This window comes from Chelonoidis abingdonii, chromosome 4 (genome assembly GCF_003597395.2).
Source record: "Chelonoidis abingdonii isolate Lonesome George chromosome 4, CheloAbing_2.0, whole genome shotgun sequence".
In the NCBI taxonomy this organism is placed as follows: domain Eukaryota; kingdom Metazoa; phylum Chordata; order Testudines; family Testudinidae; genus Chelonoidis; species Chelonoidis abingdonii.
In genome coordinates this window covers 70,626,740-70,644,426 of record NC_133772.1, presented here as the reverse complement: position 1 = coordinate 70,644,426, position 17,687 = coordinate 70,626,740, and the positions used below count along the sequence as shown (strand labels likewise).

The 17,687-nt window shown below is 42.2% G+C and overlaps 1 protein-coding gene across 1 annotated transcript in view; it reads left to right on the top strand.

Moving 5' to 3' along the window:
* SLC1A2 (solute carrier family 1 member 2) overlaps positions 1-17,687 on the top strand; it is a 128,186-nt gene that overhangs the window by 95,638 nt on the left and 14,861 nt on the right. Inside the window, exons 5-8 of the mRNA XM_032805082.2 lie at positions 148-316; positions 3,119-3,245; positions 10,293-10,526; positions 15,457-15,651. Of these exons, the coding sequence (XP_032660973.1) occupies positions 148-316; positions 3,119-3,245; positions 10,293-10,526; positions 15,457-15,651 (725 nt within the window). The remainder of the gene's footprint in view (positions 1-147; positions 317-3,118; positions 3,246-10,292; positions 10,527-15,456; positions 15,652-17,687) is intronic.

Genomic DNA, 17,687 nt, shown 5'->3' with positions numbered 1-17,687 from the left:
AGTTTTGGATTGCATGGTCTGATCCTCTAAACACCGCACTGCCCGGGGTTATTTGGAAAGGGGAGTATTATTTTATTCTCTGATCCCCCCCATATGTATTAAATCCAGTTGTGATTCCATTCTCATCTCATCTTGTAACTCCTTCAGATCCAAACTGTCACTAAGAAAGTGCTGGTGCCCCCACAAACTGAAGAATCACCTAACATCACTGACTCCGTCTTTGCTCTGATGAACAAGACCATGGCTGAAGCACCACTAGAAGCCCAGCTGATCATTAAAAAGGGGCTGGAGTTTAAAGATGGAATGAATGTCTTAGGTAAAGAAACTTGTTTCCTGTTGAAACTTATATTGATAACATACCAGCTCTTGCTTTTCAGTGACAGTCAGTGGGTATCTGGGTTGGTCTGATCAGTTCTGGAGTCCAAATTTCCAGTACATCACCGAAAGTGGCTACCAATTGCTGGCTGTTTGTTGGCCTAAGTGATACAAATCTGATGGTCTCACTACTGTTCCTAGTGCCTGTGTGCCCACATCACAGATTCAACCACTACAATTATCACTAATTGGCAACCTTATAGAAAGGCTGAGACATTAATAGTAACAATGTCTGGATGATCTATTAGACTCTGTGAATACCCCAAATATCCTATGCATGGGGGAAGCTTGAACAGCGGGTGCCCTGCTTTATCTGTTCCATGAAGACAAAGAATTTGAGTCTGCTGGGCACTCTTTCTTGGGCACTTTGTTCTAAGTTGTAACTTTAGGGGCAGCCCTAAACAAGGAGTCTTGGGGGTTGTAAACTGCACCAGTTGAGGAGAATCCCTTAGGGACATTGACATGCCTCTGAGTCATAATTCCCTCCCTGAGTCATAATTCCCTCCCCGCTTCCTCTTTGTCCAGGGGAGAGTAACCTTTAAAAGCACTAATTACAAACCTCCCCCAGCATGTCACCTCAGCTATACTGGCCAGCAAATGGAGATGGAATTAAGTTTCTGTTCATTCCCCACCCATTCCTGCCCGCTCACCTCATCAGTGGGAAAGAAAGAGGGGGCAGACATGCTGCACCTACACACTTCTGGGCACCAAGACACATGGTCCTATTAGCCATGCCGGGGCTTAGGAAAGGGTACTGCTCCTGCTTACTCCCTTGTGTATAGTCCAGATAACGACCCCGCCACAAATTTGTGCTGTTTGAACACACATCCACACATTATATATCATTCCAAGGCAGAATGCTACCAGGGTCACTAGTATTTACTTATTACTCTCTCTATATATAAAAAAGCGAGACAATCTGGATAATGTGAGAGATACATTAGATTTGGTACTAGGTTTTGGAGGAAATAGTATCTCACTGACAATGTCATTAATAACAAGAAGGACTGAAAGGCCAATATATTGCTGAAGCAGAAGAAAATAAAATCTATTACTGTATTATATAGTAATTGTGGGATAACACTAGAGCGTATATGATGCCATTACTACAGTAGTTTGGCCCATGATGACATGTGTCAGAGGGGTTTATAAGAAAAATGAAAACAGAGGGGGACTGGCCTCATAGTTGCATGAGTTAAAGGAGCTGGGCAAATTTGAGTGCTATGAGTAATGTGACTATTAATTTGGCATTAAGCGGACAAAAAGACCTAATAACATTTTCTGGCCACAGTTGGGATTCCAGGAAATTACTTGGTGAGCGATTATTTAAAGTTTATCAACAGCACATCCCTCCATGTTCTACAGCACACACAGACACACATCCTTTATTTCTGCTTCTACTTCTATTTCAACACACCCATACTAATGAGTGAGTTTTTGGATAGCCAAGCTGGTCATTTCTGGCATCTGCAACCACTTTCTTCCTGTTTTTGTATCCTAATGGGATTCATGTAGCTTTTTGACAAGGGAAATTCCCAACTGAGCTCACACACTAGGTAAATGCTGAACTCTCATCATGTCTCACTGTTCAATCTCTTGAGGGTTGCTGAGCTTCAGAACTTTTTCTTGATCCCTGCAAATTCCCAGGTAGCAAAGCCTTGCATCCAGGGTGACCAGACAGCAAGTGTGAAAAATCGGGACGGGTTGGGGCTAATAGGAGCCTATATAAGAAAAAAGACCCCAAAATCGGGACTGTTCCTATAAAATCGGGACATCTGGTCACCCTACTTGCATCAGAGCACACTAATCCTAAATAGCATATATAGACTATCCCTAGCATACTCATTCACTCAATTGATTTTCATTTTGGTTTTCTAATACCCAAGAGTTTCTTCCATTTAACACAGTTACAATTTCCTTTCTTATATTACTATTGGACCTGCTCCTGCTCCCACTGGATTTAAAGGGAAAACTCTCAATCATTTCATCTGGAGCAGCATTAGTCCCTTAATATGTATATCCATATTTTAAGATATACAATTATTCCTTTTGGATGAGCTAGTCACAAGAAGTGTGTGTGTGTGTGTGTGTGTTAAGAGATGGGGAAGGGGTTCTCCCTTTGCATCTCACTATATTCTGAGGTTGGCTCCTGTACAGGGTAGAACTACATCAGGGCTGGTCTAAACTTAGGCAAAGCTGGACATGGCCCATAGAAGGTATTATGGCAGCCAGAGCTCTTTGGGCTCTGGCAACTCCCCTTTGCCAGGCTGTGAGGCCTCTGCGGTCTCTATGGCATCAAGGAAGCCTATATTATGAGTGTTCCTTTGGTGAACCAAAGGAACAGACAAGAGCAGTGTAAAGGGGCCATGCAATGGAGATTCAGTACTCCTACTTTCAACCCGAATCAAATCAAATACTGTAAATTCACTATTAATTATTATTTTATTGATTGAGTCATCATCTGGGTGCTATATTATGATATAAGGAAAAAAACAGTCTCTATATCATGGAATTTATAGGCTAGTAGAAAATAAAGAATAAAGAATACTTCCTGGTTTCCACTGTGGAAGTTTAGCACAAGATCACATTAACAAGAGGTAAAGCATTTCAGCTGTGAAATACAGTGCAGTTGTTTGAAGGTTGAATTAACAGGGTGGCTTTATTCTGACATAGCTGCAGAGACTGAGACCAAAAAACATGCTTCCTAACTGGTGGGTTCTCTGTGGTGTGATTCCTCCAACAGGCCTGATAGGGTTCTTCATTGCTTTTGGTGTTGCTATGGGGAAGATGGGTGAGCAGGCCAAAATGATGGTGGATTTCTTCAGCATCCTGAATGAGATTGTAATGAAACTAGTGACTATGATCATGTGGTAAGTCAAGATCGTAACTTCTAAGATACAAAAAACGCACAAGCCAAATCCTGCCACAGACTGGACATATTATACTTTATTGGCAACCCATACAACTAAAAATTTCAGCTCCCTAGGCTGGCTCTTTAAACCATGACAAGGATGGCACAACTAGAAGAACATTGTTTCTGTGGGGTGTGGGGAGCATTTTGAAACATTTCTGAAGATGACAGGCATGCTGTCATTTTTTGCATACAGGGCTCCAAGACATGCAGGCACCAGCTTAAGACCTTTAGCACTAGTGTAAAAATATCACATTTATTGTAGTGGTTTACTACAGTAAAAAACAAACATCCCTTCAAAACATAACAATATTCAGCTTCTCCTGTGAGTCTAGCATAATAATAAACAGTAGGCTCGGAGGCATAATTACAGAGGAGCCAAGAGGCATGCTCTATTTCCAGTGCTCTACAGCAAAATTGGCTTGCCCAAAATATGCATTCCGCCAAAATGAGATTCCAATGGTTTGCATCAATATACGAAAGTCGCCTCCCATAGCCTCTGTGAGTCCACATGCAAAATCTGCATTCTATAAAATCAGCAGAGTAAGAGGCACTGAACTGAGTTGTTTTACTAGGAAAGTGTGTGGCGTGCCCATTCAGAACAGCTTCCCTTCCACGTCCCAGCAATGGATGACTCCAGCCAGTTGGGATGGAGGCCTTGTTTACATTTCTCGAGCAGGATTCTTTTTCTTTTGTATCACTTATTTGAGAATTGCCCCAGAGCTATTTACTGTTTATATACAAGTGCCAAGTATGCCGATGTCATCTACAGATAACCTTTCAGAACAAAACGTGCTCCACAGCATTTGGCATAAAACCTATTGCTTTTGGTACATTGTGGGTGCTGCACTAATGAACTAGAGAGAGAGAGAGGAAGCAAAAAGTCCCTTCACTCACCCACCCATCACAGGACAATGTCATATCTTGGCTAGCAGGGGAATGCCAAGAGAGAGCACTCTAGGGTTTCTGGCAGCTTTAATTCACATACCACTTTGGGTTATCATTTGTTTGTGTCACGATTAGTCCCATGTATCTTATGCACTGACTGCCAGCCACTGTGAAGTGCAAGAATAAACAGGCCACACCATTGCAACCGCTGCTCTCCATGACCCCCTGCTGCCCCTGGAAGTATGACTTCCTTTAGTCACAGCACTAAAACATGCTTCCCTATGTGGTTTAAATGAATTAAGTTCATTGGGGTGCTATCCATTAGTGCCTGGAATGTAACTGATGTTTTGAGGTTTCCGGTGGAAGGCACTATATAAGAATGATGCTTATCTGTGTGAGACTGCATATAATGACAGCTGAAAAGGAGGTAAAACAACAGCCTGATTTTCTTACTCTCTCTCTGTTTTTTCAGTCTGGTCCCTCACCACAAATAGACAGTGTAGCTTTTGTGAGGAAGGGCTATTTTGATTGCAACATTTATTATAAGCTGCTGCTCTCTAATATAAAGACAAGCAGTGAATATAATTCTTCAAATACTCCAAGAAACTGGGTTTACCAATATTCCACGTAAGCAGCACTGGCCAGCACACCGAGGGCAAAACTTGTTACTTTGGTCTAATCAATAATGTAAAGCTTCTGTTGGCTTCAGGGTTGTAATAACTAGAGCCATACCCAGTAGAACAACATTAGTTTTTTATTAATGTTTCAGTACATGTTCCTCTGTCCTAGAGAGGGGAGACTGAGCAATACCAACCATACCTCTTATTCATCTTTGCCCAGATTTTTTAAAGAATTATTGTTGCAGGGGACGAGAATCAGCTTTTTGTGTTCATAAAGATAAAAACCTTCCTCCTTTATACAAAGATGCCATCGTGTCAGCTATTTAAAATTTCTTTGTGAAGAAAGCTCCAGGCCCTTGGGCAATTCCAGTGATTTGAGACTCTTATGAACCATAAGAACATAAAATAAAGTTGGACATCTGGTTATCTGGGTACACATACTAAATCCTGACACAGCAATATTTGATAAATTGGTTACTGTCCATTTAGTAGGTTTTCTGAAAAACAACATCCATAAAAACAACTGGATCTACATCAACTACTGATGTATCATGCGGTAATGCAATCCATGGAACATAGAAGCTAACCACTCATGTTTCCTGCCCAGCAAAGCTTACCAGAGGGTGACAACCAACAGTAAGAGTAACTTAGAACATGAATGCACAGTACTGGGTAGTAACTAATTACAAGACATTTATATATAAAGACCTCATTTGTAGAGTCACTACTCCAAATTTCTTGTTTACTTCTCATATACATACTGTGGAACATACTGTAACAATGCCTATCCCAGTATTTCAGAACACTCAGCCTACTACTAACGATATAGATGATAACTGCAATTGCCCTAATAGGAGTGTGTTTCTATTTGTGTCACTACAGTAAAAGGGCCAGAATTCAACACCAGACTGGAAAAACATGGTTATGCTTGGATATAAGGTGGTGTCATAGGTACACATACATACTATACATATATACCCATATACGCTACAAATATATAGCCATATCCATATTATTCATATATATTAATTATTTGGGAGTGCCTCTAAAGCTTAATTATAATACTACACTTCTCTGTCATAGTCCCAGGCCTAACATTCCCAAGCCCACCATAAAGGACTAAAAATAATTGGATAATAAAATCTGTCTATCACTCGAATGAGGGAATGTGCAGACTAAAAAGACAGGCAAGGCATGAGTTATGGATGGTAAAATAAGGTAAACACATAACAGTGTTTAGCCCACTGGGTTATCTTTATTCTATGCATTATGCTTTTCCGGGGCAATGGGTAAACATCCTCCCCATAAGAAGACAAAAAGTGGGAGAATGTAGTAAGATGAGGCCGTGAAACATAAGCCTTGTATCACAGGCCCAGAGTGAGGCCTGAGGCCCGAGCTAAAGTAATGGTCAAGACTCTACTAACATAAAGCAAAGTTAAGCAGGCCCTGCTCACAGAAGTTGGCAAGAAGAAGGCTGCTAATTGCACCTATACACATATCCGGGGCAGCACACAGAGAGAACACACTCACGCAGCCGACTTGTTATCAACACTGAACCGAGCAGAGCACCACACCAGTGCCATCTGAACAAAACTGTTTTGAATAACGTGTCTCAGTTAGGATGCAGTGTTTTTTGTGGTGTGCTGTTTTAACCATTTAACAGCCATGGTTATAGTTCACAATATTTTACATTTTAAGGCTCCAGTCTCTGCCCTAGTCTTATAAATTACATTACATGTTTCTTTCCCATTATATTTTTTAAACTCTGTGGGGATTTGCAGGGAAGGGTTAATGAGGGTTCTGTAGCTCGTGGTTTTCTGTCATGTTAGATTGCGATTCCTGGAGTAGAGAGCTCACTTACTCACCAGATCAGTGGTCAGGGTCACCAGTGTTGTCAGATATCACCAGCGTGGTGCTCTGCTCTGTTCAATGTTGATAACAGTATGTGTGTGTTCCCTCTATGTGCTGCCATGGCTCTCGCAGATAGCTGGCACAGCAGCCTCAAAGAGAACCCCCAACAACCACAGACTCTGTTAAGGTACGAAGGCATCTAGCCAGGTTTATTGCCAAACAAAACACAGTCTCTAACTCCTCAGATCAGATGTCTATGGTTCTGCTAGTACATATGTGCTCTCTGACAATAGACCCAGCTCAAATCAGTGGTAGGACTCTCCACTGCCTCCTAGGCTGGACAAAGACATCCACTCAGGGATGCATTCTTATATACAGGAACAAACAAGTTACACATCACTCCTGACGTACTGAGGTACAACACCTCTACATGTTAGGGTGCTGCTTCTCTCCCGTATAGGTTGGTTTGAACAAACAACTCTATCCATTATATTATCCTTTTGACCCTGTCTTTAGGATGGGTCAGCCTATTCCTCATTATCTCTGTGGAATGTGTTCATACCAGAATGTTCTGGTGCTATCCTGGCACATTCATCCTATACCTTTTAGATATGTGTATACATGTAATTAGTAGCCTTCTTCTTGTCAACTTCTGTGAGCAGAGCCTGCCTCTGGCTCAGAGCTTAACTTTACTTTATGTTAGCAAAATCTTGACCATTACTTTAGTTCAGGCCTCAGGCCTCATTCTGGGCCTCTGATACAAGCTTATTTCAGGGCCTCATCTTACTACAGTGGTGATGCTGCATATCCCTCTACAGGGATTATCCCTGGTGAATCTTATGGAAACACAGACTGCACAGCAACTGATGAAATGGTTTGAAATATTATGCCTAAATTTGTAAGTGACTAGTGAAGTAAGGTGTCATTTTTTGGGGGTGATCTGGAGAAAGGGGTAAACAGTGAGGTGGCAAAGTTTGCAGATAATACTAAACTGCTCAAGATAGTTAAGATCAAAGCAAACTGTGAAGAACTTCAACAAGAGCTCACAAAACTAAGTGACTGAGCAACAAAATGGCAAATGAAATTTAATGTGGATAAATGTAAAGTAATGCACATTGGAAAAAATAACCCCAACTATACATACAATATGATGAGGGCTAATTTAGCTACAACTAACCAGGAAAGAGATCTTGGAGTCATCATGGATAGTTCTCTGAAGACATCCACACAGTGTACAGCAGCAGTCAAAAAGCAAACAGGATGTTAGGAATCGTTTAAAAAGAGATATAGAGTAAGAAGGAGAATATCTTATTGCCATTATATAAATCCATGGTATGCCCACATCTTTAATACTGCTTACAGATGTGGTCTCTTCATCTCAAAAAAGATATACTGGCATTAGAAAAAGTTCAGAAAAGGGCAACTAAAATGATGAGGGGTTTGGAACAGGTCCCATATGAGGAGAGATTGAAGAGACTAGGACTTTTCAGCTTGGAAGAAAGTAGGGGGGATATGATAGAGGAATATAAAAATCATGAGTGGTATGGAGACAGTGAGTAAGGAAAAGTTATTAACTTGTTCCCATAATATAAGAACTAGGGGCCACTAAATGAAATTAATGGGCAGCAGGTTTAAAACAAATAAAAGGAAGTTCTTCTTCACACAGCACACAGTCCACTTGTGGAACCCATTGCCTGAGGAGGTTTTGAAGGCTAGGACTATAACAGGGTTTAAAAGAGAACTAGATAAATTCATGGAGGTTAAGTCCCTTAATGGCTATTAGCCAGAATGAGTAAGGAATGGTGTCCCTAGCCTCTGTTTGTCAGAGGATGGAGATGGATGGGTAGGGGAGAAATCACTTGATCATTACCTGTCAGGTTCACTCTCTCTGGGGCACCTGGTATTGGCGACTGTTGGTAGACAGGATACTGAGCTGGATGGACCTTTGGTCTGACTCCGTATGGCCATTCTTATTGGTGCCACATCTGAGAAAACTGAAAGCACATGATTTTCAGAAACCCCTTTGAGCCTGCCCTCTGAAACTCAGATCCCTTCAAATCCTCTCAAGTTAGGCACCCATAATCACTAGCCACTTTTGAAAACTTAGACCCCTCTCCCATTTTATTCAGAAGGGACATTTTGTCGTTTACTCTTCCTCTAAAAGTGCAGTTTCCTCACAGCAGGAATGTTATAATAAGAAGCTGAGCAAGATGACTACCATAAACCAGCATTTGCAAGCATTCTTTACATGAAAAATGTCTCCTTGCTTCATATGCGTTAAGGACTTTCTTAGTCAGTGTTTGTGAAGATTCAACAAAGGGAATTTGTTTACATCAACAACAAAGGGAATGTTTTGGAAAGGCTTTTCAATGTGACTAAATTCATCTCCGTGCAGAGGAGCCCAGCACAAACCTCTGCAACATTTATGTCCCACTTAAACCTTCCTGATAAGGTAAAAATGTATGGAAGTGACATATAAACTTTGTACTGACTCCTCTGAGGTGGAGTAAATGTTACCTTGTATGAACTCACATTCACATGACATGAAGGCATTCCTCGTACACATTATTTGTCATTTATTAGAAGTATAATAAATGAACAACGCACCATGCACAGTCAGTCTGTGGAACCCTTTGCCAGAGGATGTTGTAAAGGACCAAACTATAATAGGGTTAAAAAGAGAACTAGATAAATTAATGGAAGATAAACCTATCAGCCAGGGTGGGCAGGGATGGTGTCCTTGACCATTCCCAGGTTCTGGCAAACAGACCCTGGGAATGGACAATGGGATGGATCACTTGATGATTACCTGTTCTCTTCATTTCCTCTGAAGCACCTGGCATAGGCCACTGGCAGCTGACAGGATACTGAGCTAGATGGACCTTTAGTCTGACGCAGTATGGCTAGTCTTACGTTCTTATAAATTATGTAGTACCAAAATGTGTTATTGTTATTCCCATTTTAAATCAAGGAGCAAAAGTAATACCATGTGACTTAGGTGACCAGTCACACACCACAGGTAATCAAAGCATATAGTTAACCAACAATCCATAGATTAAAAACTGCTTGTTGAAACAATTCAATGAGCACAAAGTAGATTGGCACACAGGAAAAATGGCTAGATTCATCAGATCATTTATCTGCAACAAATAATTCAGACTTGAACTTGATGAAAAATGCTACATAACAGTGAAGTATTAACACTAAAATACAGTATTCTTCAGTAAAGATCCAAAACACTTGCATGTATAGTTCAGTTACTACCTGCTTATAGGATATTACTCTAGGGCCAAAGCCTTACTCTGCAAACATACATTGAATTTAATGGTGGTGAGTAAAAAAAAACAAGAAGAAATTGAGTAAAAACCTCAGGATTTGGTCCCTGAAGTATTGTAGTATTACTTTTAGTGCGGTGTTATGGCAGGTTCCTCTGAATAGGCTTTACTCATGCCATATTAAGAGAGGCATGAAAGACAGCCACTGAACCACCATCATTCAGTAGTTCTGTATCCTTTTCACATCTCTAGGTGTTCAATCTAGGAGCCTGGATCTCTCTCCATAGTCCCACATGTTTTTGTGCACAGGTCTTATGGCTGCACGCTGCAAGGATCAGTTCCATCTGTTTGTTCTGTTTTTTTTCCCCCTAGGTACTCTCCTTTCGGCATTGCCTGCCTTATTTGCGGGAAAATCATTGAAATTAAGGACTTAGAAGTGGTTGCTAGGCAACTTGGAATGTACATGGTAACAGTGATCGTGGGCCTTCTCATCCACGGTGGGATCTTCTTGCCTTCACTGTACTTCGTGATAACAAGGAAAAGCCCCTTCACATTCCTTGCTGGCATTTTCCAGGCATGGATCACAGCTCTAGGAACAGCTTCCAGGTACTCCATGTGAACTGCCACCCTATTTATATTTTAGCAGCTCATTAGCTGCCATTTAGACATTATGCAGCTGCTGTTCTGACCTTTACTAGAAAGTTATTTTATCATTAATACCAATCAGTAAACAGTTTTTGATAACCTTAATCTATTTGGGGGAAAAAATCTTTACCTCACACTCTGTAGGCTTTAAAGAGAGGCAGGATGGATAATGACCATAGAGGCTGGATAGTGGCCTCAGGCTGAATGTCAGGGGACCTGACTTCTGTTCTCTGCACTGCCACTGACTCAATGTGTAAACTTGTGCAAATCAGGTAACATCTGTGCTTTAGCTTCCTGACCTGTAAAATAGGGATAATGCTACTTACCCACCCTGGTTAAGCACTTTAATATCTGTGGATGAAGTGCTATGAGTGTTATTAGTTATTAAATGGAAATGTACAGAGCCATAATTGTCACAAGGCTCCATATTTGTCACAGTTCTGGGGTTAACTGCACCTCTGTGGTCTACTCTAGCATGCCTCTTTACATTGCAGGCCTCCAGTAACACCTCTGTGAGTGGACCCCACATCTCTCTCTCTCTCTCCAGACCAGGGATTTAGGCTTGCTGTTCCCCTGCAATTCACAGAAACTATCCCAGCAGCTCTAATATCAGTCCAGCACCTGCAGTTTCACTCTCTCCCAGAGGCTATGACAGTGTTTACCGATGACAAGCCAGCTTTTACAAGTACAGTACATTTATTCTAGGGCAAAAGTATTACAGAGAAATATATCCTGAAACAATAAACACTCCGCATGTGTGCTAAGCTTACTAGATGTTACCCATCTTCCACATGGAGATCCTGGCAAGTTCCACTCCTTCCCACTCTTCCAGCAGGGCTTTTTCCTCTTGGTTATAGTTTCATGGAAGTTTGAGGATCAAAGTGAGGCTCCCTGAGCCAGTTCAGGCTGACACTTTATACCAAAAGCCTTAACTTGTCTGCCACACCTTTTGAACTGGGTCTGAACCAGTATGTGCAATTTGCCCCAGAGGTGGTACTTCTCTGGAGCTGTTTATCTGTTCCAGGATCTGCAGTAGTTACCCATGTTGATTTTAATTCCCTGGGGTGGCACAGTAACCCTCCTCTTTGGAGCTAACAGACAATCCCCGTCTCATGAAGTTGAATATAGACACACATTTATGAGCAAAAAAAAAAAAAAAAATAAGGAGTCCTTGTGGCACCTTAGAGACTAACAAATTTATTTGGGCATAAGCTTTTGTGGGCTAGAACCCACTTCATCAGAAGTATGAAGAAAGAAATACACGAGCAGGTATAAATACGTGAAAGGATGGGGGTGCTTTACCAAGTGTTAGGTCAGTCTAACGAGATAAATCAATTAACAGCAGGATACCACTGAAACCTGTCACACTTGAGTAATCCCTTTGCCCATAGCTCATGGCACAGCTCAATATAGAAATATTTTTGAATTTTCCATGTTTTCAAGGTCTCACATTTGTCACAATATTCACATTGCTAAGTAAGGAACACAAGAGGGAGATGAAGGTCCTGTACTGTCACCAGCAGTTTCACCTATGACTGCTTCCTCCAGGCTGGAATTTAGGAATACGCTGAGTGATGATATTGAGTAGCACAAGCTGTTTAGTTAGTCTGAGAGCTAGAAAACCACAGGGTATGTCAGTGCACTTTGACCTAAATAAAGTTCTATGTATATTTATAAGAACTCAGCTCCTGGCTCTTTTCTGCCAAAAATGACATAACAGGTATTCCATGAGCTCTTTGCAAATTAGGACTGGGAACTAAATTTTGCCCAGTCAGAAGGAAGGAGATACTCAATCTCATTGAAAAGTCTATTTTTCTGTGTCTTTCGGCCAAGTTTGGCAGGGTAAAGTGGTTTGGATAAGGATCTGAACTGTTTAGTCTTTCATCTAGAGCACAGATCCACTAATCAGTAAATGAAAAAGGAGTTGGAGACTTGATGACTCAGGAACTGGTAATAAGACGTGGTGCTTTTCACTAGAGATCGTTGGTTTCAAAGGAAAATTAGGTTTTCGACTAAATAAAGTCTTGCCCCTATTTCCCCTCTATGGGTTCTGAACCCGCAGCCAGACTGCATCTCCCACGATGCACCATAGCTAGTGATTTCTATGATGCACTGCAGTGGCTCAACAAGACAGGAGATTGTGATGGATCAGGGGAGATATCTGGGCTGGGAGCCTGGCCCGTAGAGGAAAATGGGGGCCTAAGACACAAAAAAATTACAACTCCAATGTGGTAGTGAGGCAGCATATCTGAATCAAAGTGTTCGGTTTTCAACAAAAGGTTTTGGCTGAAAAATGTTGGGTTTTGTCCAAAATGTTTTATTCATCAAAGCAATCACAATTTTCCACAGAAAAAAAAATCTGTTACGACCAGATCTCGCCCACTGGTTCACATATAACCTGGAAGTCTTTACCATCTGCCAGCTGTTCAGAGGCCTGTGTGAAATGATTCAGTTGTTCTCAGTCCAAATTCTTATAGACAAGTGTCCATATCACAAAAATAACTATCACACTATTGCAGCTAGCACTCTTGTTTAGGTCCTCGCTGAGACTCTTGGACAATCAAATGCTTCCTCATACCATGATTAAGATTGTTAGAATAAGATTGTGCTGCTTTTACCTACCCTGCACTCAGGGCCGGCGCTTTCATTTAGATGACTTAGGCAGTCGCCTAGGGCGCCAGCATTATGGGGGGGAGGGTGGCGTTTTGCCGGGGGGGGCGGCAGGCGTCTCCAGTGGAGCTGCCGCAGTCGTACCTGCGGAGGGTCTACTGGTCTCGTGGCTCCGGTGGACCTGCTGCAGGCATTTCTGCGGACAGTCCGCTGGTCCCGCGGCTCCAGTGGACCTGCGCGCGGGGAGGTGAAATGGCCTGGCGCCTAGGGCGCCAGAAAGCCTGGCACCGGTCCTGCCTGCACTTCTTTCAGAGGTGATAAAAAGCACTTTCAGTCCCAGAGCAGTCAATCTGGCACCATTCGTGAGCACAAAATTCACTTATGTTAAAAAAGAAAGTAAAATTAAGGGGAAAAAGTCTTGCTTGTCCTCCAAATTACAAAGCAACACCTCAGTGTAAATGGCAAAACCAGGGGGAGTCAGTTACAGCAGCCCTAGGTAGGCTACTGCCGTGTACGTGCTTTCATCTCCGCTCCAAGTTGTGAAAAAAGTGACTCATGTAGAAGAAAATGAAGCTTATTTAATTGAACGTCAATGGTGTATCCAAACTGTGTTTTCCCTTTCTGAGGAATAAGATATGGAAATCCCTTTGTCATGGAAGCCAGCACAGCATAGCAGAGTGAAAAAACAGGAAGTATTCCTCCGTCAATGACCCACAATATGCATTCAGCCATCTTCATACATGCAAACAGCCATAGACTAAGGCAGCTCATGGGAGAATATGCCTTACATTTCCCATCCTGAAGTGAGATTATTCTGTTTTTTTATATATACTTTGTGTGACACCCAGAATGAATATTTGGTTGGCTGTGGTAAAAAACTAAACCATATGGGTGCCAGAATAGAGTTGGCTGAAGCTGTTTACCAGGTTCATGTAGCTCAGTGAGTGAGAAAAGCAGTCAAGCATTATAAGCATAAGACCGGGATCCAGAAATACGAGCACCAAACTGGCCTCTGACACTTCATCTGTGATATTGAAGAAGTCACTTAATCTTTTGGTTTCTCATTTTACCCTTCTGTAAAATGGGGATATCTTTATTGTCCTACTTCATAGAGTCACTATGGGGACTAAGTATTGAATATGTTAAACACTGAAGTTGCAAGGCAGTATGTGCAATATGTAGTAAGGCTTTATTGTAGTATATTTTAGTGAATTCAGCCCTTTGTTCTGCTCACTGTAAGCAACAGTAAACATTCTTGTCAGACCAACACAAGTATTGATACAGTAATCAGGATGACCTTTGAGAAATTTCCATTAGCTCACATGGGGGTATGCAAACGAGTTGGTACAGACATGCTTCAGCTATCTTTATATTGAGCGACTGCTCTTAACAGGAATTTCCCCAGAACAGTGTTCACTTTTCAGAAGTGACTCTGGTCAGGATGTAACCAAGTTAATTTAGTGGAGGGTTGGACCAGAGTCAAGCACTGAAAATGAAAAGCATCAATATATGTAATTGAATTGGATTCATTAATTTAGAGGCAGATCATTCAGCTCAGCTAAGCACACTTGGACAGCAGAGGAAGGAATCTCAATTCACTGGACAGATAGAGTGGTTTGGAACAACTCTGCTGAGGGTACTTAGGCCCAACAGGTGAAATAGCCTGCTCTGCTCCCTACAGTGGGGATGGCAAGGAAGATCCACACAAGCACCTGTTCCTCAGTGCCAGCCTTGCTGTCCCCCAAACTCTGAATGAGGAGTGCATAGGCCACTGGTTCCTCTGCAAAGAACACCTCCACAACTGAAGAGAAGCATGATTTGACCCTTCAATATTGATTTGTATTCCCATCGCAAAAAGTCATTTGGCTCTGTGCTTTGAAAAAAATCCAAGAAAGAATTCATAAATTGGATAGAAATTCCAGCTAGCCCTTGTGTGACCCAGAATCTCACCTCCAGTTAATACTGAAGTGTGTCTTGATTGAAAAAAGGTTTATGGACACAGGAGGATTAAAAACAACATTTGGCAAAGGAAGGGAAAATATGAAATGTTGCCAGCTTTCTAGCAATGAGGTACTAAAAATTACATATTAAGCACTGAGCTTATCTTTCCCATAGAATTCAGTAACTTCTATTTGGTTGCACGTTTTTTAATGCACGTATTGGACTTGAGAAAGGAAATAGTCATAGCAAAATTGCAATAGTTCTGATCTTGTTCCATCATGCAAGAATATTGTGTACCATGTAACCCTGTCTTTCTTCATGTCTTTGCTCATTCTTTTAGCGCTGGTACATTACCTGTCACTTTCCGTTGTCTTGAAGAAAACTTGGGCATTGATAAACGTGTCACAAGATTTGTCCTGCCTGTTGGAGCAACAATAAACATGGATGGGACGGCCCTTTATGAAGCAGTGGCTGCCATCTTCATAGCACAGATGAATGGAATTGTGTTGGATGGTGGGCAGATAGTCACTGTGAGGTGGGTTCTGTATGTTTCTGCAAAGAACTGGGTCTTTGATTTAGAAGGCTGTATAGCATGAAGACACAGTGATGGCTTCTGAATGCCTATGTACTCTTACACAGTGAAACGTGTGGACTTTGGCTTCTCACGGTGGCATTCAATAGATCAGACTGTTAAATAGATATGGCCCTGATTCATAGGATCTAAGACCAGAACAAACCATTATGATCCTCTAATCTGACCTCCTGTATTAATACAGGCTGTAAGACTTCCTAAAGAGATTCTCCACTGCCTTGTACTGTGTCTTGCCATCATTTGTGACTTCTGGGTTAGTAACATTTTAAACTTACTTTGTACAGAAGTAAACATACAGAAGGGAGGAATAGATCAGTGATTTGAGCATTTGCCTGCTAAACCCAGGATTGTGAGTTCAAATCTTGAGGGGGCCTACTTAGGGATCTGGGGCAAAATCAGTACTTGGTCCTGCTAGTGAAGGCAGGGGGCTGGACTCAATGACCTTTTGGGGTCCCTTTCAGTTCTATGAGATAGGTATATCTCCATATATATTATACAACACAAGGTGCAAAGCAATGGTCTTATCTGTCCAGCATAATAAACTTAGTTAGATGCAGAGGGATGCTCCAAGCTAGGTACAGGACATTAATTATTTAGTAAGTCCATACGAGTACTAATAGAAAAAGACTTTCCCATAAAAGTATCCATATGGTTAGCTTGGGTTATTCCTTCTTATTTTGCCAATTAATAATAAAAATAATGACCTTGGTGCAAGGCATTTTCCAGCAGTGAGGGGGCAATGGTGACGAAGAGATATGGCTGTAGTGTAACATATTCTGGCATAGTCCGGACAAGCAAAGGGATTTCTTGGGAGCGAGCCAGTTTGGCTCTAGGCAGCCCCTTTGATTAGGGGAAGAGGGGCATATATGCCTCCCCATCCCACATTTACAATGAGTGTTGCTGTGGCACGAATATTGATGTAGCCCTTCAGTTCCTAGAAGCAAGGCTGGAAGTCACAGGGTATTCTACTTACCACTTGACAGTTCCTCCTCCAGGCTGTTCTGGGGATTAGTTCTGCTCAGTTAACACCCCCTTCCAGCAGTTGCAGTCCCTCACTCTCTGTCTGCAGCCCTTCTCTTGCTCCAGGAGCTGCTGCTTCCTCTTTGTGATTCAGCCCCCTGGACAGAACAGTAAGTGGTTTTCCCTTCCGGGGTATGATACTTTCCAGGTATCTCTGGACAAACAGAGATTCAACAGTCCTCACATCCACTGCCCTATCCCTGTCACTCCTGCTGTGACTCAGTCTGCTAGTTCATTATCCCTAGCGATACCACTCTGGCAGGCTTAGTTGGTAAGAAGGCCCACCCTCTACTCTGGGTTCCAGTCCAGGTCCCTTTACCGAGCAGTCAAGGTCTGTAGGTTCCATAACCTCACTGCTCTTGCCCTGGGGGTACTTCCTATTCTGCTTCCACTCACACTAGTCAAATCCCTCTCTTCTAGGGTCTACTAGGTCTCAGGAATTCCTCATCCTCCTTCCCTCAGGGAGTGTGACTACCACTCTTCACCCTGTAGCCTCCTTTTTGTTGCCAGTCTCTTGGCTTTATGTAAGCCCCATCTGTTCCCTCTCAGGTGATCTAGATTCCAATTAGCGGCTTCCTCCTAGCCTAAATATCTTTCCTGTCTGCCACTTAATTGGTTAATTGGGTGTGCCTGGCCTAATTCAGTCCTCTCAGGACAGGTGTGGGGAGTGCACCCCATCACACAGGGATGTCACCCATTTCAAGCAGGACTACATCAATGCTCACTAAGAGACATTTAGTGTGTTCCAGCAGGGTCCACCCAGGGGAATTAGAGAGGAAAACACTTGTGTGTGCTATAGCTCATATCCCCATATGGCCCAGCAATCCAGCAAAACCTCATGTGCAGGTGTAGAACCACTTGGTCATGTTCAAGAGGCACTAGAGAGGTACAAGTCTTGGAGAAGTTGGAACATGGCTGGGTGAGGGGAAGTGGCACTGAAGACAGCTTACCCGCTGGCT